Genomic DNA, 16,442 nt, shown 5'->3' with positions numbered 1-16,442 from the left:
ATAGAAAGATTGGAATTAGGATATTGATGTTGTGGGGGAGATGTCTATTTTTTAATATGCTGCCTTTTCTATCTTCAAAGTATACAAGCAAATGACATGAAAATTTGTAGAGACCACTGTCTTTCCCCTGTACCATGGCAAGATGGATTTGAATCTGATAGCAATTATCAATACAAAGTTCTCTTTAATTCAGTAGATAAAGCGAAGTCCCCAGGGGTTGATCCCAAGCAGCTGGCTGCAGAGCTCCAGAAGGTTTCTCTACAGCAGTCACCTCTGGTTGCTTGCTCAGGAGTGGAAAAGGGATCTCATGTTCATTCTGGAACCACTTCTGCCACCTCTAGCTCTGTTCCCAGCCCTGGTCAGCCGGGTTCTCCCTCAGTGAGCAAAAAGCGGCACAGCAGTAAGGTAAGAAACTTCTCAGTTATGTAGCAGTAATATTTTGAGAACAAGAAGAAACTTCCTATTTGTCTTCTTTAGTGTACCAATAAAAAACAGGACACACTGATGAATTCTTTTTTTTTTTTTTGGACAGTTATGAGTATTATTATTAAGATACAAAATTTGGACACAAGGAAAGATTATGTGGTTTATCCAAGGTCACAAAGGGTTGGTCCCTCTCTGAAAACATTTCTCAAACATAATGTTACTTTTTTAAAGCAAAATATTTGTCCATTTCACTTTTTTTTGGCATTGTTTCTTCTGTTCCACAGAAGAAACTGATACTACCAAGACCATAATGTCTCTTTCTGCACTAAGCTACACTTTGAACTGTTACAAGATATGAATAATCATAGCAATATTAGCATTTCACTGAAAGTCAGTATCACAGTATCACCAAGGTTGGAAGAGACCTCATAGATCATCAAATCCAACCTGTTAACCACAGAGCTCAAGGCTAGACCATGGCACCAAGTGCCACGTCCAATCTTGCCTTGAACTGCCTCAGGGACGGCGACTCCACCACCTCCCCAGGCAGCCCATTCCAGTGTCCAATGACTCTCTCAGTGAAGAACTTTCTCCTCACCTCAAGCCTAAATCTCCCCTGGCACAGCCTGAGGCTGTGTCCTCTCGTTCTGGTGCTGGCCACCTGAGAGAAGAGAGCAACCTCCTCCTGGCCACAACCACCCCTATTACTGTAGACAGTAATAAGGTCACCCCTGAGCCTCCTCTTCTCCAGGCTAAACAATCCCAGCTCAGGGTAAGGATGAAAAGCATATTTGCCATCAGAAGGTGTTCTGTCCCTAGCTAATTCCTATGAATTTGTTAAGCATAATTTCTCATTTTCTCTGCACGACCCTGTCCATTTTTCAGTGGAACTTTGTCCTTGTGCACCCACTTACACTCCTGGAAAGATCAGGGTGGACATTTGGTATAATTTTTTTTTCAGCTGAAAACTGAAAGCCAGTTCATAAAGTAATTTTGTGTCAAAAAAAAGTTAACACTCAAAATGAAAATCCATTCTGTGTAGACTGTGTTTGCTTACACATTTTGCAAGATAGCTGCAGCTGATTGCTGTCCTGAATGCCCAGCTTCCCACTGTTTTACTATTATATGTGAAACTTCATATTTCATTCTAGATATTTAGTTATCTCTTTTTTTTGTTTTCACTCTTGGGACTGTCACATTCCTACTGCGGGGGAAGTATAGTCTGGATGTTAGGAAGAAGTTCTTCACAGAGAGAGTGATTGGCATTGGAATGGGCTGCCCAGGGAGGTGGTGGAGTCACCGTCCCTGGAGGTATTCAAGCAAAGCCTGGATGAGGCACTTAGTGCCATGGTCTAGTTGACTGGATAGGGCTGGGTGATAGGGTGGACTGGATGGCCTCGGAGGTCTCTTCCAACCTGGTTAAAAAAAAACAAACAAACAAAAAAACCCAACACTATATTTTTGTGCTGTTTAGGGTATGACCTCGATTTGAACTATGAAGTTCTGTAAAACACAAAACCAGGCAAATGATGCCTGCTAATTTCTGATAGCTCTTCAATTTGCTTACATAACATTCACATGAGAAATCTCTTTCATCCAGCAGTTTAGCAGATACTGTAAATATATTCATTGGTGTTTGTTATGGATAGTAATTTTGTGTTATGGTAGGGTATTAATGATACAAGATAGGATGCTTTCAAAATTAATATTGCTTATTAATGTTGATATTCAAGACTCTTGCCACCTGCATTGTTTTGGTGCAATGGTCAGGAAAAACATTATACAAAGGAAAATAGAATCTAGAACATTTGAGCTATAACTAGCAGTAATGCAAACATTAAACTTAACTGAACTGGAAGAGAAGTTCTTGTGGTCAAGGATACCACTTGCTCACTAGATGGATTCATGAACCTCCTTTCTGCTTAGGCAGAAGGCTTGGATTCAATTAGAGAATTTCTTACTGAGTTTTGCTAAAGAGGTTTTTGAATATTTACTCACAAAAGTTACCTCCAGATTTCCTGGGGCTAACTTCAGTTCCCAGGCAGTACCCAAACACTTGCAGGGAGTTCTATCAGTGCCTTCTTAGCTGCTGAGGCTTCTGATCTTCCCAGGCTCTTAGTGGGGGTGCTGGGAGAGAAGAAGATGAACTGTGACCTGGTCCTGGTTCTTACTGGCTCCTGACTTGGCTGAAGACTTGCAGAGGGGGCAGGCAGGACATGCAGAAGGGCATAACGTCATGCTGGCTAAGCAAGCCTATCGCATGGAGGCGATTAAGGTCTATTCCTGGTAAACTCAAAGCAGTTTCCAGGTAGACAAAACCAAAGTATCAGGGCTGTTATTATGCAGCAGATCTAACTTATAATCTATCAGACTTAATGCTGCAGAGTATGGCAGGTACAATGGCAGTGAAGCAGAGGCACTGCCAGAAGCAGAGAGCACAGTAAGGCAAAACTAATGGCAGCAGCAAGTTGTCTTTACCTGCTCATCTCTTTTTATCAATACAGCCTGAGACTAATGGCCACAGATCAGGCAATCAGAATGGCACTTTGCCAAGCTTAACCATAAAGTCAGGGCTTCCTTTGACCTTTCAGGGCAGAACACAAACAAGTGTATAAACACAATATCCATGTGTTTACAAGTTTGGAAGGGATATGGAGGAGGCTAGAAGGCATCAGAGCCTTTTGTCCTCCTTTCCAGTGATGTTTTTCCCATCAGCAGAAAGAGGGAGAGCAGAAAAACATGTCTGGGCAAGCCAGGACATGTTGAGGCTTATTTTGGCCTTCCACAACATTCTGTCTTGCCATAATTCCCATAATGAACTAAATCAGGTCTATGATGCACAAGTTAGATCCGTATGTCAAGATTTACTGCACTGAAATTGAGAGATCTGGCAGAATTCTTAATGATTAGGTAAATAGTTGGTTTCATTATACCTCACTTTCGATATTGTACACATCTACATATCAGCTAGTTTGCTATGTGTTTCATCTTCACCAGTGAGTATAGTGAACTTTTGAAGTAGCATTCATGACACTGGATGAAATTTGCCACCAAAGTGCATGCACTGCATGGAAATCAGAAGATAGGGCACTTAGGGCTGATGCCACTATCTACACCAACCCCCCCATCATTTGATTAAATAGATCAATCTCCTAAATACATGGTATAGTGTATGGAGATCCATAAATCTTTGATATGCAGTGTATCCAGGAGAGGTGCTCTTCTCTGTTCACATCAGAAGGCTGGCTTCCCAGCTTTGACACTGTAGCAGGTCACTTAAAGTTAGATGCATGCACACAGGAGATTTAGTAACCTCTTATGAAAATTCAGCTGGAGGCTTAAAAAGATGAAATAAAAAAATATTAAAACTAATGCCTTTATGTAGAGGACACAAAAGTCAAAACAAATCAGTTGAACATTTAAAACATTCTTTGCTTATTTCTGAAAATTGTGTTGGGAGGCATTTCTTTCCTAATAACCATAGCTCCTGTTGATTTGTGTAGTTTCTGTTCATTGACTGCAGGCCAAGTTTATAATGGCATCGAGCTCTGCTAGAAGAAAAAAGCTACTACTCATTCCTTCTGCAACTGCTCTTTGCCTTGGGCTAACAGCGTTTCTAGGCAGGCTACAGCCTTGCTCAAAGTATCATGGCAGACTAAATATCCAAACTGCCTAGATCTTGTTTTTACAACTGCTCTTATATTTGCCAAGTTAAATTATTTTTATTTGTTAAGCTTTTTGTATAGAATACACATTCCAGAAATGTAGGAGTCTCTTTGATATGTTCCACAGTGCCAATTCCTTCATATTTAATGTTTTGTCTCATTACTGTAGTGGTAGTGCAGAGCATCAGAGGCAGGCGTTAGCAAGTTTCACACCGTGGTAATGCCAACCTTCTCCAACAGATGTGATGACATCATGAAACACCAGCTCTAACACAGGGTGTGTGAGGAAGTATCAAAAGAAATTAGAATTAAATTAGATTAGCCATCACAGGACAGATTTAAACTTCAGGGGTCTTGACTGGACTATATCCTGTGCAGACCTGTTTCTTTTCCAATATAAATGTATGATCATTCCATGGTGCAGATTACATGTAGGGTGTAAGTGCCCTATAGAGACTTTTAATGGTCTTTGTATCTTGAAGAATGAGTTGCTTTTCTTAATCCTCAGATTCTTTTGCTCCTAGAGAAGTTAGAAATTAAACAATTTTCCTTCTTTACAAATTGGTCCTCACTAAGGCCTTAATAAAGAAACTTATTTGCATCACTGCCTTTGAAACCAGATCTAGTTTCCAAGCTGGCCCAGCTCTGGACTAGGGGTTGGATAAAATGACCTTCAGAGGTCTTTTTCAGCCTAGATTATTCATGTTATTAGAAATGTTTGGATAGTTCCTCATGGTCAGTTTTAAATGATTTGGCAGCAGAGAGAAAATAAAATATTTAGCATGCTGAGTCACAATCTTGCAAATGAGTACAGGGTTCAACAGTGCTCTAGAAACAAAAAGTAAAGTAACTTTAACCACCTTTGGAAGTCCCCACACAAATTCAGTATGCTCTTTGCTCTGAACTCACTCTACAGTATCTGTATGTTTATTACATAATATTTGGGGCAAACAAACTCACCATTTTTACTATTCAAACTTCTGAAAATTGAGAGCATTTAGACTATCTGACAGTGATTTTTATTTTGCTTTGTAGCCACAGCAGAGCTAGCTCTGTGTTCCTTGGGGTCATTGTCAGTCCGAAGTCAGGCTGAGGTCAGAACTCTTACACTATAATAAAATCAATTTGTAGAGGTAAAAATATGAGAAACAGAACTCATTTAAATCCTGAAAGTCTGCATGATGCCCAGGTAGGTCTCTCTTTGAGAAAGGAGTGAAAATATTTCTTTGACTATTCTCTGATTTAATACCCTTGTCCCTCCAGTACTGCAAGGCTGCTATTAGGTCTCCCCATAGCCTTCTCTTCTCCAGGCCAAACAACCCCAGCTCCTTCAGGCTGTTCTTGTAGTAAAGATGTTCCAGCCCCATGATCATTTTTGTGGCCCTCCTCTGGACCCACTCCATCAGGTCCATGTCCATCACGTGTTGAGGACTCCAGAGGCTCTGGATGTAGTGCTCCGAGTGAGGTCTTAACTTATACTCTGCCCCACCAGATGTGACCTCTGCGTTGGTCTAATTTAAAACAATTAATATCCTAGACCAGTAAAATCTCTAAGTTGGGTTTGGTGTTGGTTTTTTTTTGTTGTTATTGTTTTTTGGGTTTGTTTGGTTTTTTTTTGGAGGCTAGGGTGACAGATGAGGCAGGTGGATTTTACACTTCTTAGAAAGTGAAAAAAACCCTGAGTATACAGAATGGTATGTCAGATGTTGGTCACGTCTGGAAAATAGGGAAAGGTGACTTTAAGATCAATCTTCAGAAAACAGTAAGTTGTCTTTGTTTGCATCCTTTGTTTTCTGCTGCCTCTACCAAGAAAGTAGATGTGGAGAGAATGCAAAAAAATACAAATCCTCCTACTGACCCAGAGAGAGCTTTTGTGCTTGACTGATGACTTATAGGTTAGAGGTGGATCCAAGGTGGCTCAAGAGCACCACCAATTAGCAGAACAGTATCTTCTTGTGTTCAGGATTTGAAGCAAATAGTAATATTATTTCCCATCTACTAACAAACAGGAGGGAAAAAAGGGGGGAAAAGGACAGGATTTTATTGTTCATGTCAGAGAGCTAGAGAAGCTCAGTGACAGTGAACAGATAGGAAATGGAATATACAACATTGTAAATGGAGAGGACAGAAAAGTTAAATTTCATGTCATGGAAAATGTGTGGAGGAGTTTGTAGATGAATTAGTGTATTATGGAATCATAGAATCAGTCAGGGTTGGAAGAGACCACAAGGATCATCTAGTTCCAACCCCCCTGCCATGGGCCCTGCATGGCCACAGCCTCATCCAGCCTGCCCTCAAACACCTCCAGGGATGGGGCCTCAACCACCTCCCTGGGCAACCCATTCCAGGCTCTCACCACTCTCATGCTCAACAACTTCCTCCTCACGTCCAGCCTGAATCTCCCCACCTCCAGCTTTTCTCCATTCCTCCTAGTCCTGTCACTCCCTGGGAGCCTAAAAAGTGCCTCTCCATCAGATACTGGAAGGCCACAATAAGGTCACCTGAAAGCCTCCTCTTCTCCAGACTGAACAGCCCCAACTCTTTTGGTCTGTCCTCACAGGAGAGATGCTGCAGCCCTCTGAGCATCCTTGTGGCCTTTCTCTGGACACGCTCCAGTATGCCCACATCCCTCTTGTAATAGGGGCTCCAGAACTGGATGCAGTAGCTGAATTGTGGATGTGTAGCTGAATTGATTATCAGAAAACACAGAATAAAGCAAAAAATATTGTATAGGATAGCTTGCAATCATGAAATCCACTTGGACACATCACTCAGTTCTCACAGAATCACAGAACTGTCATAGTTGGAAAGAACCTCAAGAATCATCTAATTCCAACTCCCTGCCATGGGCAGGGACACTTGCCAGTAGATCACTAACATTCTTTCCACACTATCTACCCACTTTCATCTAAACTCAATTTAAACCAGTGTGACCTTTGCCCTTCAATAGAAGTATGTCTTTGTTGTATTTGACACGGTATTTGGTTTCCCTTTGCAACGTTTCTTTTTCTTAGGCAGGGTTGATGCTTTTTCTCCCCATGCCTCCCTACATGCCCAGCCTGCTCAGACTGTAAGGACTGGTGTTCAAGTTGTTTGAGTCCATATTTGCATGAAGGCTGATCAGAATGACTGAGCTTCACTTGCAGTGCTATTGAAATCCCATAACCATTGTTTCTGAGAGTAGAAACTGGAGACAATTAAGTGTTTTTATTAAAATATGTGGCAATACAGCAGTATAAACAAACCTTGTTGAAAAAAACCATAACTTTGAAAGTCTATTTCTTACAATAAATACACATATGTTTATGACTGTGTGCCTATGTATTTATTTGTGTATTTTAATCTGGCAGCCCACAGAAACCACAAAGTCTGCTTCCCATCCAATCACTGGAGAAATTCAGGTAAATGCATAGTTTTTGCTGTGTGAATTGTTACTACTGCCTGCATTTTACTGAGGAGTGTTTGCAGAAAAATTCTCCATTCAGTGATTCCTTATTCAACTCCAGCCATGAATGTAAACCAGTGCTTGATTTTGGCTTCTGTCCTTAATGTTGACTTGCAAAATGCAAACAGAAGAATGAAAAATGTTGCTGTTCCTGAAGAGACTATAAACATAGTGAAATTCATTCTCATCTCTAATATTTGGGCACACATTGTGGCTTACTTCAGAAATTCACAGACTCTCTACAACTAAGCAACAATTGCCATGGGTGTCCCATAATGCAGTGTACTTATTTCCATGCATTGCCAGGTCCTGAGTTCTGTCTTACATAAACTGACTTTATTCTAGATTAACAGGATGAATTAAGTGTAGCTTCCTAGAGATTTCTGTCTTCTTTTGCCTTAATTAATTTCTCTCTCATATGCAAGTATTAAGGGTCTTACCATAACATCCTTCCTAGTCTGGGGCTCCAGGCAGTCAGTAAAATGGCTATTACTCAAAATAATAACAAGGGTTCAAATGTCATCTGTTTTTTTTCCTGATTGGAACAGCTAAACACTAGTGTTTCCTTTTTTCTGATTTTCAGTTGTTTGGTTGGTTGGTTTTGGTTTTTAACCAATTCTGACAGATATTGAAAGCAAAACTTGTTTCACAATCCAACATACATCTAGCATCTCGTTTTGGTCAGGAAAGAGAGACTGAAACTTCAAAAATGAGTTTGTTTCCAGCCAATATAAAGGTTTAAACCTAATTTTATTCAAATAATTTAGGAGAGTTACTGAATCATTTAGAAAGCAAAAGTAACAATCTTACTGTGTTTTAATGTATTCCTTAGCTTCAAATCAACTATGACAAACACCTTGGCAACCTTATCATCCATATCCTTCAGGCAAGAAACCTGGCTCCTAGAGACAACAATGGCTATTCAGACCCCTTTGTTAAAGTTTATCTTCTTCCAGGGAGAGGGTAAGTGCAGGAGAAATGTTAACCTGAGCCTTCTTTTAATTTGGGTTTGTTACTTGTCACTAATAAATGGAACTGAGAGCTATTCCTATAGAAAATCCATGTGCAACACCAGGAAAAATGTTGCATTGTTAATGGAGAGGCAAATCTTATTTCCAGGAGGATATGCATACATCTGAATTTGGGGCAGATCTGTAAAAATGCAGAACTGCAGTATCTGAGATAAATTTCAAGTTGCAGTATCATATCAAAGATGAGAAATACAAGACAGAAAACATTCTTTTGTGGCTGTTTTGAAGAGCTAAGAAGTGGCTTTAGGAACTCTGGTGATTTTGTGTCTAATGACTATACAATCCAGTAATCACTTTTTCACAGACCATTGGTTTTTTTTAGACTCTGAAATCACCAGTATCTCATTACTGTTTCCTTTAAAAGATATATATCTGTGTAAGCAATAATATAACTCTGTTCTGTGCCCTAGCACTGCAGGATGCAGCATTATGCAGTATGTATGCATAATATATGTGGTTATAATAATCCTGCTGACTTCAGTGACACAATAGATATATCTAAAATTAATCTGATGGATGAGACCTTAGACTGCAAAGACAAATTCACACTCATCCTAAAAGACTCTTAGACTAGGACCATGCAACCAAAAATCTGTATTTCTGTTCTGTTCAAAGCAACAACCAAGTGGATGGTCAGGCCACAGTTCAGCATTAGACATATGGTCAAGCAATGCTAAAAGTCCACAGCCCAAGGCATGTGGATTCTTTGTAGCTTTCTAAATCCATATTTACAGCATTCAATATTTTTCGGTGACACCAAGCCCAAAACTTTTACTGACTGTAATAGGAACTGCTTTTAAATCTGGAGACTCTTTTTAATGCACCTAAGGGTCTTATAAAGTACTTGTCAGATCTGTCTCACTTGGAAGTTTACAGGTACATTCATTGATGCAGACATAAGACTTTGAACTAGAGAGACATTCATCATGCAGAGGTCTAAGCCAGCTCCAAGTATAGGTCCAAACTGCTTGTCAAGTTATGAAACATTTGGATTTGCTTTTGCTTGGGCTCACTATTTCAGGACATGGCAATATTACAGTTTTATATATATTTGGGGACTTTAGGGAATAATGAAAATGAAAAGCTTCTCAAAAGTATCAAACCTGTTTCTGAAAGCCAAAACTTGAATTGCTACTGAGTATCTTTTATCTGTAATTCCTAATGCCTCCATTTCTTTCTATCGTGCTACTAACTACTACTTTTTATTCAAGTTTTCTTTCTTCTTTGTTCTCATTTTCTCTTACACTGCTTCCTCTGTGTTCCTAACTCTGTAAATGCTGGGTATGCAGACAAGTCATGGTTGTCCAAAATGCAAGGTAGGGTGCTACTATCTTAGAGTGCTTTTCTTTCATTTGTCTCATGCATGCATGGTGTGGCCAGCCTGTGCACTGAATTATAGATTCCTCTTGAATTTTGATGGCAGGCAGCTGAAGCATGCTTTTACTGTTCATTCTCTGATGAATACCACTTCCAGGTAACATTCTTGGGACAAGCTCTGATGATAATTTAATTTCTTTAGATGTCTGGAAGGATCTAGCTCAGAGATACCTAAAATCTCATTCTCACCCGCTGAAAGTTGCAAAATAATAAACAGTGAACCTGCATCAAGATTTTGAATCTTACTGCTGAAAACAGAAACAGGGACTGTTTGGAAATGAGGTGGAATTTTTTTGTCTCCCTACCTTGCAGTCCACAGAGACTAAAGCTAGGTATAATTGTAGGTAATTGCCCAGCTGGCTTTATAGCTGCTTGACCATATAAGTGGTTATTTACAGTAAAGAAAGTTGAATTTTTAATCATAGGAATTACTGGTGCTTACTTGGTCTGGTGCTTAGTTGGTCCTGCAGCTGGAAACTTAACTCAAAACTCCATTCTCAACATCATGCTACCAAAAATCAGTGTAGAGGAACCATAAGAGAGTTTAACAGGGTAGATACAGGTCACTCTGTGCCATTTAGCCTTTGTGCAGAACAGTCCTGGGCATATCAAAATTAGTAATAGGTAAAGCATCAAAGTCTTTTAATGTATAGGAGCTTTGAACAGAAGGCAAAGGGCAGTTGACTTGCAGACTTGCAAAACAAGTTGGAAATCATGTTGGGTATTCAAAGTATTACTAGAGTGTCACATTCTCCTAATCAGCTCTTTCAAGATGTCCATTAAAACTTAAAGTAGGAATGGAAGTGAATCTGGCATCAAGACTCACAGAGCTAGATGAATCCATAATCTGGTAAAGGTGTATTCCTTTCTCAGCACTTAAGAAATGTAAAGTGCAATAGAAAGCACTACCAACCCCTTTTTAAAAACAGGTTATGCAGTCAAAGTTTTTATTCTTGTCTATTGATAAAAAAAGACATGAGCTTCACACACTTCTCCTGTTTCCAACAGTTAAAGGTATAGGCAGAGAACAGGATCAAGAGGAAATTAGTGTGTCTGTAATTAAGAGGACATTAGTTACTCCATGGCCTTCGTTAAATGTTCTTGTGAGATGAGACTCCTGTAATTAGAGACTGTACCACAGAAACATAATGGATTCGTGTTACTTTAAAGTGCTAATTGGAGGATGGTCTTGGAAAAGAAATCAATGTATTAACACTTAGATTTATAATCAGAGCCCAACACCTACAACGAGAGAACAAAGCATATGTGCAAGTGCTGACTGTTACTTTCTGTTGAAGCAGTTGTAGGCAGAACTTGCCCACTGAGAAATCAGAAGATGCTTTAAAAGAGCATGTCAGGAAAGTACACTAAAGATAAAAAGCCAAAGGCTGTCATTGTCCTCTTGTAACCCCCAAGCTGTTGCAGAAATGGAAGATGCAGTTCTTTTCTTTTTTCTGGTTTTTGGTTTGTGAGTATTTGGGTTTGTTTTTAGGTGAGTTTTTTGCTTTGTCTTGGGATTTATTTTTGCATTAGAACAGAAAGAAACAAAATCTCTCTAATGTGATGCTTCCTTCCTTTGTTCAAATTCAGTGCTGAGTACAAGAGGAGAACTAAGCACATACAGAAAAGCTTGAATCCCGAGTGGAATCAGACTGTCATTTATAAGAACATCTCTGTGGAGCAGGTGCGTGCCTGGTGGTGCTGTTTCGTGAAGTTTGTTGCTCTGTTACTTGTATGGTCTGCAGTGCTTACTGCCAAGGCAGTGCTGCTACTGGCTGATCTGTGAACCCTATCAAATCTTGCCATGTTTAAGGGAAACTAGGGAGCTTTCTTTGCTTGTGACAGAGCTTGCTGTATCAATACTCTTGTCTTATCTTTTCAACTCATAAACATAGTGATTTGTGGAGATTACACACATGATCACATCATAAAAAAAAGATGTGGCAATTTATAAACTGTAATGGAATGCAAGGAATAAATTAAGACATAAGTTTCTGAAGTAGCTGCAGAAGTCACTGTTACTCTTCATTCCAAAATCCAAGCAATCTTGCACAAAACACAGGTCCTGCAATTCCTTATTCAAAAAATATCTACAAAATGAGGAGATATCTATTCAGATTTAGCAGCAGTTTGCAGCAGTGGACTTGAAATACAGATAATCTTTTAAAAATCAGAATATATTTCATTTCCTTATTATCAAAAAGAGTACTTTGCATCTCAGGTAGAAGCCTGTAGAAGGCATCTCCATTTCTTGGTGGCTTCCAAACTCTGTCTGACCTACAGGGTTCACTGAGGCAGTATGAATCAATTGAGTCCTCTTTTTCTCCATTTCCACTTTCAAAGGGACTTTTTGTCATTTGTGAAAGGCATAATGAGCAAAATGATGATCAGTCCATTTGTTCAAATGATGAAGTGTATGGATCTTTACATAGTCCTACATCTTTTTGCCTTTCTTAGTGTTTTGTTCCTGATACTTTCACCTTAATTTTTCAAGGCCATTTAATCTTTTAGTACTTATTAAGAAAGCCCAGAATAACCAGACTCTTTAGTGAATAGATTTCCTAGTGCTTGTAATGTAGTTCTCAAGTGTAAGACTAAGATCTCAATATTATCTTCCTAACTTTAAATTCCATTATTCATTATTCTTCTTCACTATAAGGAACACAGATTAAGATACTCATTTTTGCATGGAGTAAAATCCTTCCTACAGAGAGACTTACATGCATGCTCATGCAATCTACTCATCTGAACTTAACAGACAGTAGCTCAGCTTCACCTCAGAGGTGTCCTGTTGGAGGCAGCAGTTATTGTTTGCTGCCATTCTGTGTTTTGCAAGAGCACAATAATGATGATGTTTGCCTAGCTGCAGTATAAACTCTCAAGTCTCTTGGGGTTTATGAAAACATTTGGTAAGTCTTATCAATATTTCCAAACTGATCTTTCTATTTTAGAACTGCTCTTCGTTTTACTTGATTTAAAACTAGGTGATCCTGCTCTAACAGGGGGATTGAACTAGATGGTCTTCACATGTCCCTTCTAACCCCTACCATTCTGTGATTCTGTGAATTCACCTTCAGGATCTGCTGCAACATTTCACAATGATATAATTAAGAGTGCAAGGGTGTTAAACATTTGATGACTGCTGATTTTAAATTGCATAGTGATCTCAGTCTGTAATTGCTTGGACAGGGATTTTTATGACAGAGAATCTCTTAATATCTTTGATGTAATTTTTTGGCCATAATTTGATGAGATTTGCTTTTAGGTCGTATGTTCAACCAACCACATGTTCATTTGAACTTTCACTTTTATATATGAATTTCCTTCTTTTTACCTTCTAAGAGTGTTTACAATGTTTATGACTGTGTGTGAGCTTCATCTAAGCACATGTTGTAAATTTTGTGCTCTTCTTTCATATTTCTTGTTCCTCTTGTTTCAATGTGTAAAGTAGTATTTCTTTCCCCTCCTTTATATGGCTTGTACCTAGCGCTAAGATGACAGTGTGAGTGAATCCTTCTGTGAAATTCAGTGACCTAGCATAGAGACTATACAGAAATCACTAGTCTAAATCACCAAATAATTCTATGCTGGTGATAAGTGCCTTCTGCAATTTGAAGAACTATCACCATGCAATAGTATGTGTATGAGACAATAATTACAATAGGCTGGACACGAGTGTTCTGTTCACCAAGCAAGCAATACCGTATCATACACCAAGTTACACAGAGTTATCAGTGGTACCCTAACAGAAATTCATGAATCTTTATAGGCAGAATTTCTTCAAAGAAGCATTTCTTTTCTCTCCATCAAAGCACGGATTACTTGCTGACAGCAAATAAGCATTATGAAATATTTCCTGATATAGTCCCTTTAGCGTCACTGTCTAGACTTTAGCTGGTTGTACCATTTTTCATTTGACTTTTCTCTTTCATAACTGAGATGAAATTAAAGTGAAAATAATTATGGTAATAATCACTCATTGAAATGAAGCAGGCTTTTTCAAGGTCAGAATGACTGGTTTTATCATCTAGCAAATTCTTCTTGGACAGTTGGAGAAAAAAATGCAGTGTGAATATTTGGTAATTTGAGGGGTTTGCTATTAATAAAGTAGACATAATTACAATGTGAGGGGAAGGCCACATACACCCATTATGAATGTATAATAATTGCTAACTCAAGTCAAATACCTACTCACAGCATGAAAGAAATCATCAGAATGATCCAAGAAGATGTTAAAAGATGTTAAGTTGTTTTGCTGGTCAGGTCATTGGCTTAAGCTACCACAGAATCATAGAATAGCTTAGATTGGAACGAAACTTAGAGATCATCTAATCCAACCTCCCCACCATGGGCAGAGACACCTCTCAACTGAACTCAGCTGCTCAAGGCTTCATCCAACCTGACCTTGAACACCCCCAGGCATCCACAACCCCTCCATGGGCAACCTCTTCTAGAGTATTACCATCCTTGTACTGGAGAACTTCTTCCTAAGATCCAGTCTAAACCTACTCTCTTTCATCTTCAAACCGTCCCCCCTTGTCCTATTGCTAGATACCCTTCTGAAAGTCTCTCTCCAGCCTTCCTGTAGGATCTCTTCAGGTGTTGCCTCAATTTCTTAGTTGTCAGAAAGCAAATAAAAATATTCTCTTAAATGGCAGATCTAATTAATTAAATAACTTTTGCTATAGCTCACATCTTTAAACTGAAAGTAGTATGCTTAAAGACAGTAATATTTTGAAAAGCTCTGAGTGATGTAGCAGCCTATGCATTATTTCCAAATAGAAGAAAAGTTTTCTTTTGACTCACTGAGGAGTTCTTATCTTACTTGACATCTTGGATGAGAGAAACTAAGTTTCTAAGTGATGTGGAAAGAGACCTTTTGTCTTCCCACACAGTGAAGTACAGCAGTATATAGAAGAGTACAATAAAATATTAAATATTAATGTAAACACAAATAAATATAATGCATGATTTAATACAACCCTTTCATTTCTACTCATCAAATATCCTGACTCTGACTGCAATCTTATATATTATTTCTCAAAATAGGCTGCCTAGGGAGGTTGTGGATGCCTCCTCCCTGGGTGTATTCAAGGCCACGTTGGATGAGGTCTTGGGCAGCCAAGTCTAGTTGAGAAGCATCTCTGCCCATGGTGGGGAGGTTGGAGTAGATGATCTCTAACGTCCATTCCAACCTAAGCCATTCTATTATTCTGTGAATTTACCTTCAGCACAGGAGAACACCAAGCTGCATTAAAATTGTCTCTCCCCATTCAAAGCCTTTCATGGCATTTCCCAGGTATATGTATCAAATATGTCACTTAATGCTTACTTAGTTACACAGACTGAGGTTATCCGTGTCAGCATCCGATTATCTCCAGTCATTCAAAACAGGAAACAGACAGTTCCATGTGTGTGGTGCTGTCTGTATCTTCCATAAGAGATAAAAATGATTCACATTGGTTCTTCTGCATATTCTTTCATTTTCTTCAAATGAGAGTTTTCTACAGCAGCCTAAAGCTAACTAGAATTCACATCCATTAATATGCTTTTAGGCAGGGTTTTGGATTTTTTAAAATATAATTATTTTTAGCTTTTTTCCACAGTGAAAAGCCTGAAATTAGTTTCAGCCTAGAAACAGGTTCTTTCATAGGCTTAGAAATCACAGGAGATATTCACAAGATGCTTTCCTTCTTATAGGACACTCTCCTTTTCTTGTCAGTACGTTGCTCACTTGCAGAAGCCCACAGTTAGATGGATAGTGAATTTCTGCAACCCATTTCAGGACTGCTGTCAGCTAAATTCTGATAGGGATCTGAATTTCTGCCATCCTAACCTAAAACTGGATGATGTAAGGCAGAGCCCTACTTGACTGCAATGATATAATGGTTGCTTTTAAAAATTGCCTAGCCATTGAGAGCTCTTTGCCTTCAGTAGTGGTACATAAATATAACTTCAGAAAAGCAATTTTTTCTCTTCTTTAAAACCTGTTTTCTGCATGCTGCCTAGTAAGGTTCTTCTGATGGCTTTTCATTGTCATAATATTTTATAACAGCTCTATTAAACTAAGAGGCTTGAAATGAGATGTCTCAAAGAAATGTAGAGTACTGCAAGTTTTCAGCAGTTTTATTTTCATACTAATGCAAAGAAGATACCAATGTACGATTGCAGATATTTGGAAACCATTTCTATTTTCCCTTTCCACTAAAAGACCTTCAAACCTTATGGTTGTTACTTGGGGGGGGGGTGGGGGTGTGGGGTTTGCTGGTTATTTTTTTTTTGCTTTCCTGGTGGAGTTGCTGTCCCTGAAGGTGTTCCAGAAAAGACTGGATGGGGCACTTAGTGCCATGGTCTAGTTGATTGGATAGGGCTGTGTGATAGGGATGGACTGAATAATCTTGAAGGTCTCTTTCAACCTGGTTGGTTCTATGATTCTTGTTTCAAGTGATGACTTGAAAGGAGAAGAGAAAAGATGGTATCATAGATTTAACCAGTTTG

General features: G+C 39.0%; 1 protein-coding gene across 8 annotated transcripts in view; it reads left to right on the top strand.

The window, feature by feature from the left end:
• The window catches only part of PCLO (piccolo presynaptic cytomatrix protein), a 385,933-nt gene that overhangs the window by 303,026 nt on the left and 66,465 nt on the right, over positions 1-16,442 (top strand). For 5 of the 8 annotated variants that reach the window (XM_064142576.1, XM_064142578.1, XM_064142577.1 and 2 more), the window contains exons 13-17: positions 194-405; positions 7,442-7,492; positions 8,369-8,499; positions 9,857-9,883; positions 11,535-11,628. In XM_064142576.1, coding sequence (XP_063998646.1) covers positions 194-405; positions 7,442-7,492; positions 8,369-8,499; positions 9,857-9,883; positions 11,535-11,628 — 515 coding nt within the window. Of the gene's footprint in view, positions 1-193; positions 406-7,441; positions 7,493-8,368; positions 8,500-9,856; positions 9,884-11,534; positions 11,629-16,442 lie in introns of those variants that run through there. The other 3 variants (XM_064142575.1, XM_064142582.1, XM_064142581.1) reach the window with 3 other exon arrangements.

This window comes from Pogoniulus pusillus, chromosome 4 (assembly GCF_015220805.1).
Source record: "Pogoniulus pusillus isolate bPogPus1 chromosome 4, bPogPus1.pri, whole genome shotgun sequence".
Taxonomy (NCBI): Eukaryota; Metazoa; Chordata; class Aves; order Piciformes; family Lybiidae; genus Pogoniulus; species Pogoniulus pusillus.
The sequence above is the reverse complement of the archived record's forward strand: the minus strand, read 5'-3'. Positions and strand labels throughout refer to the sequence as shown.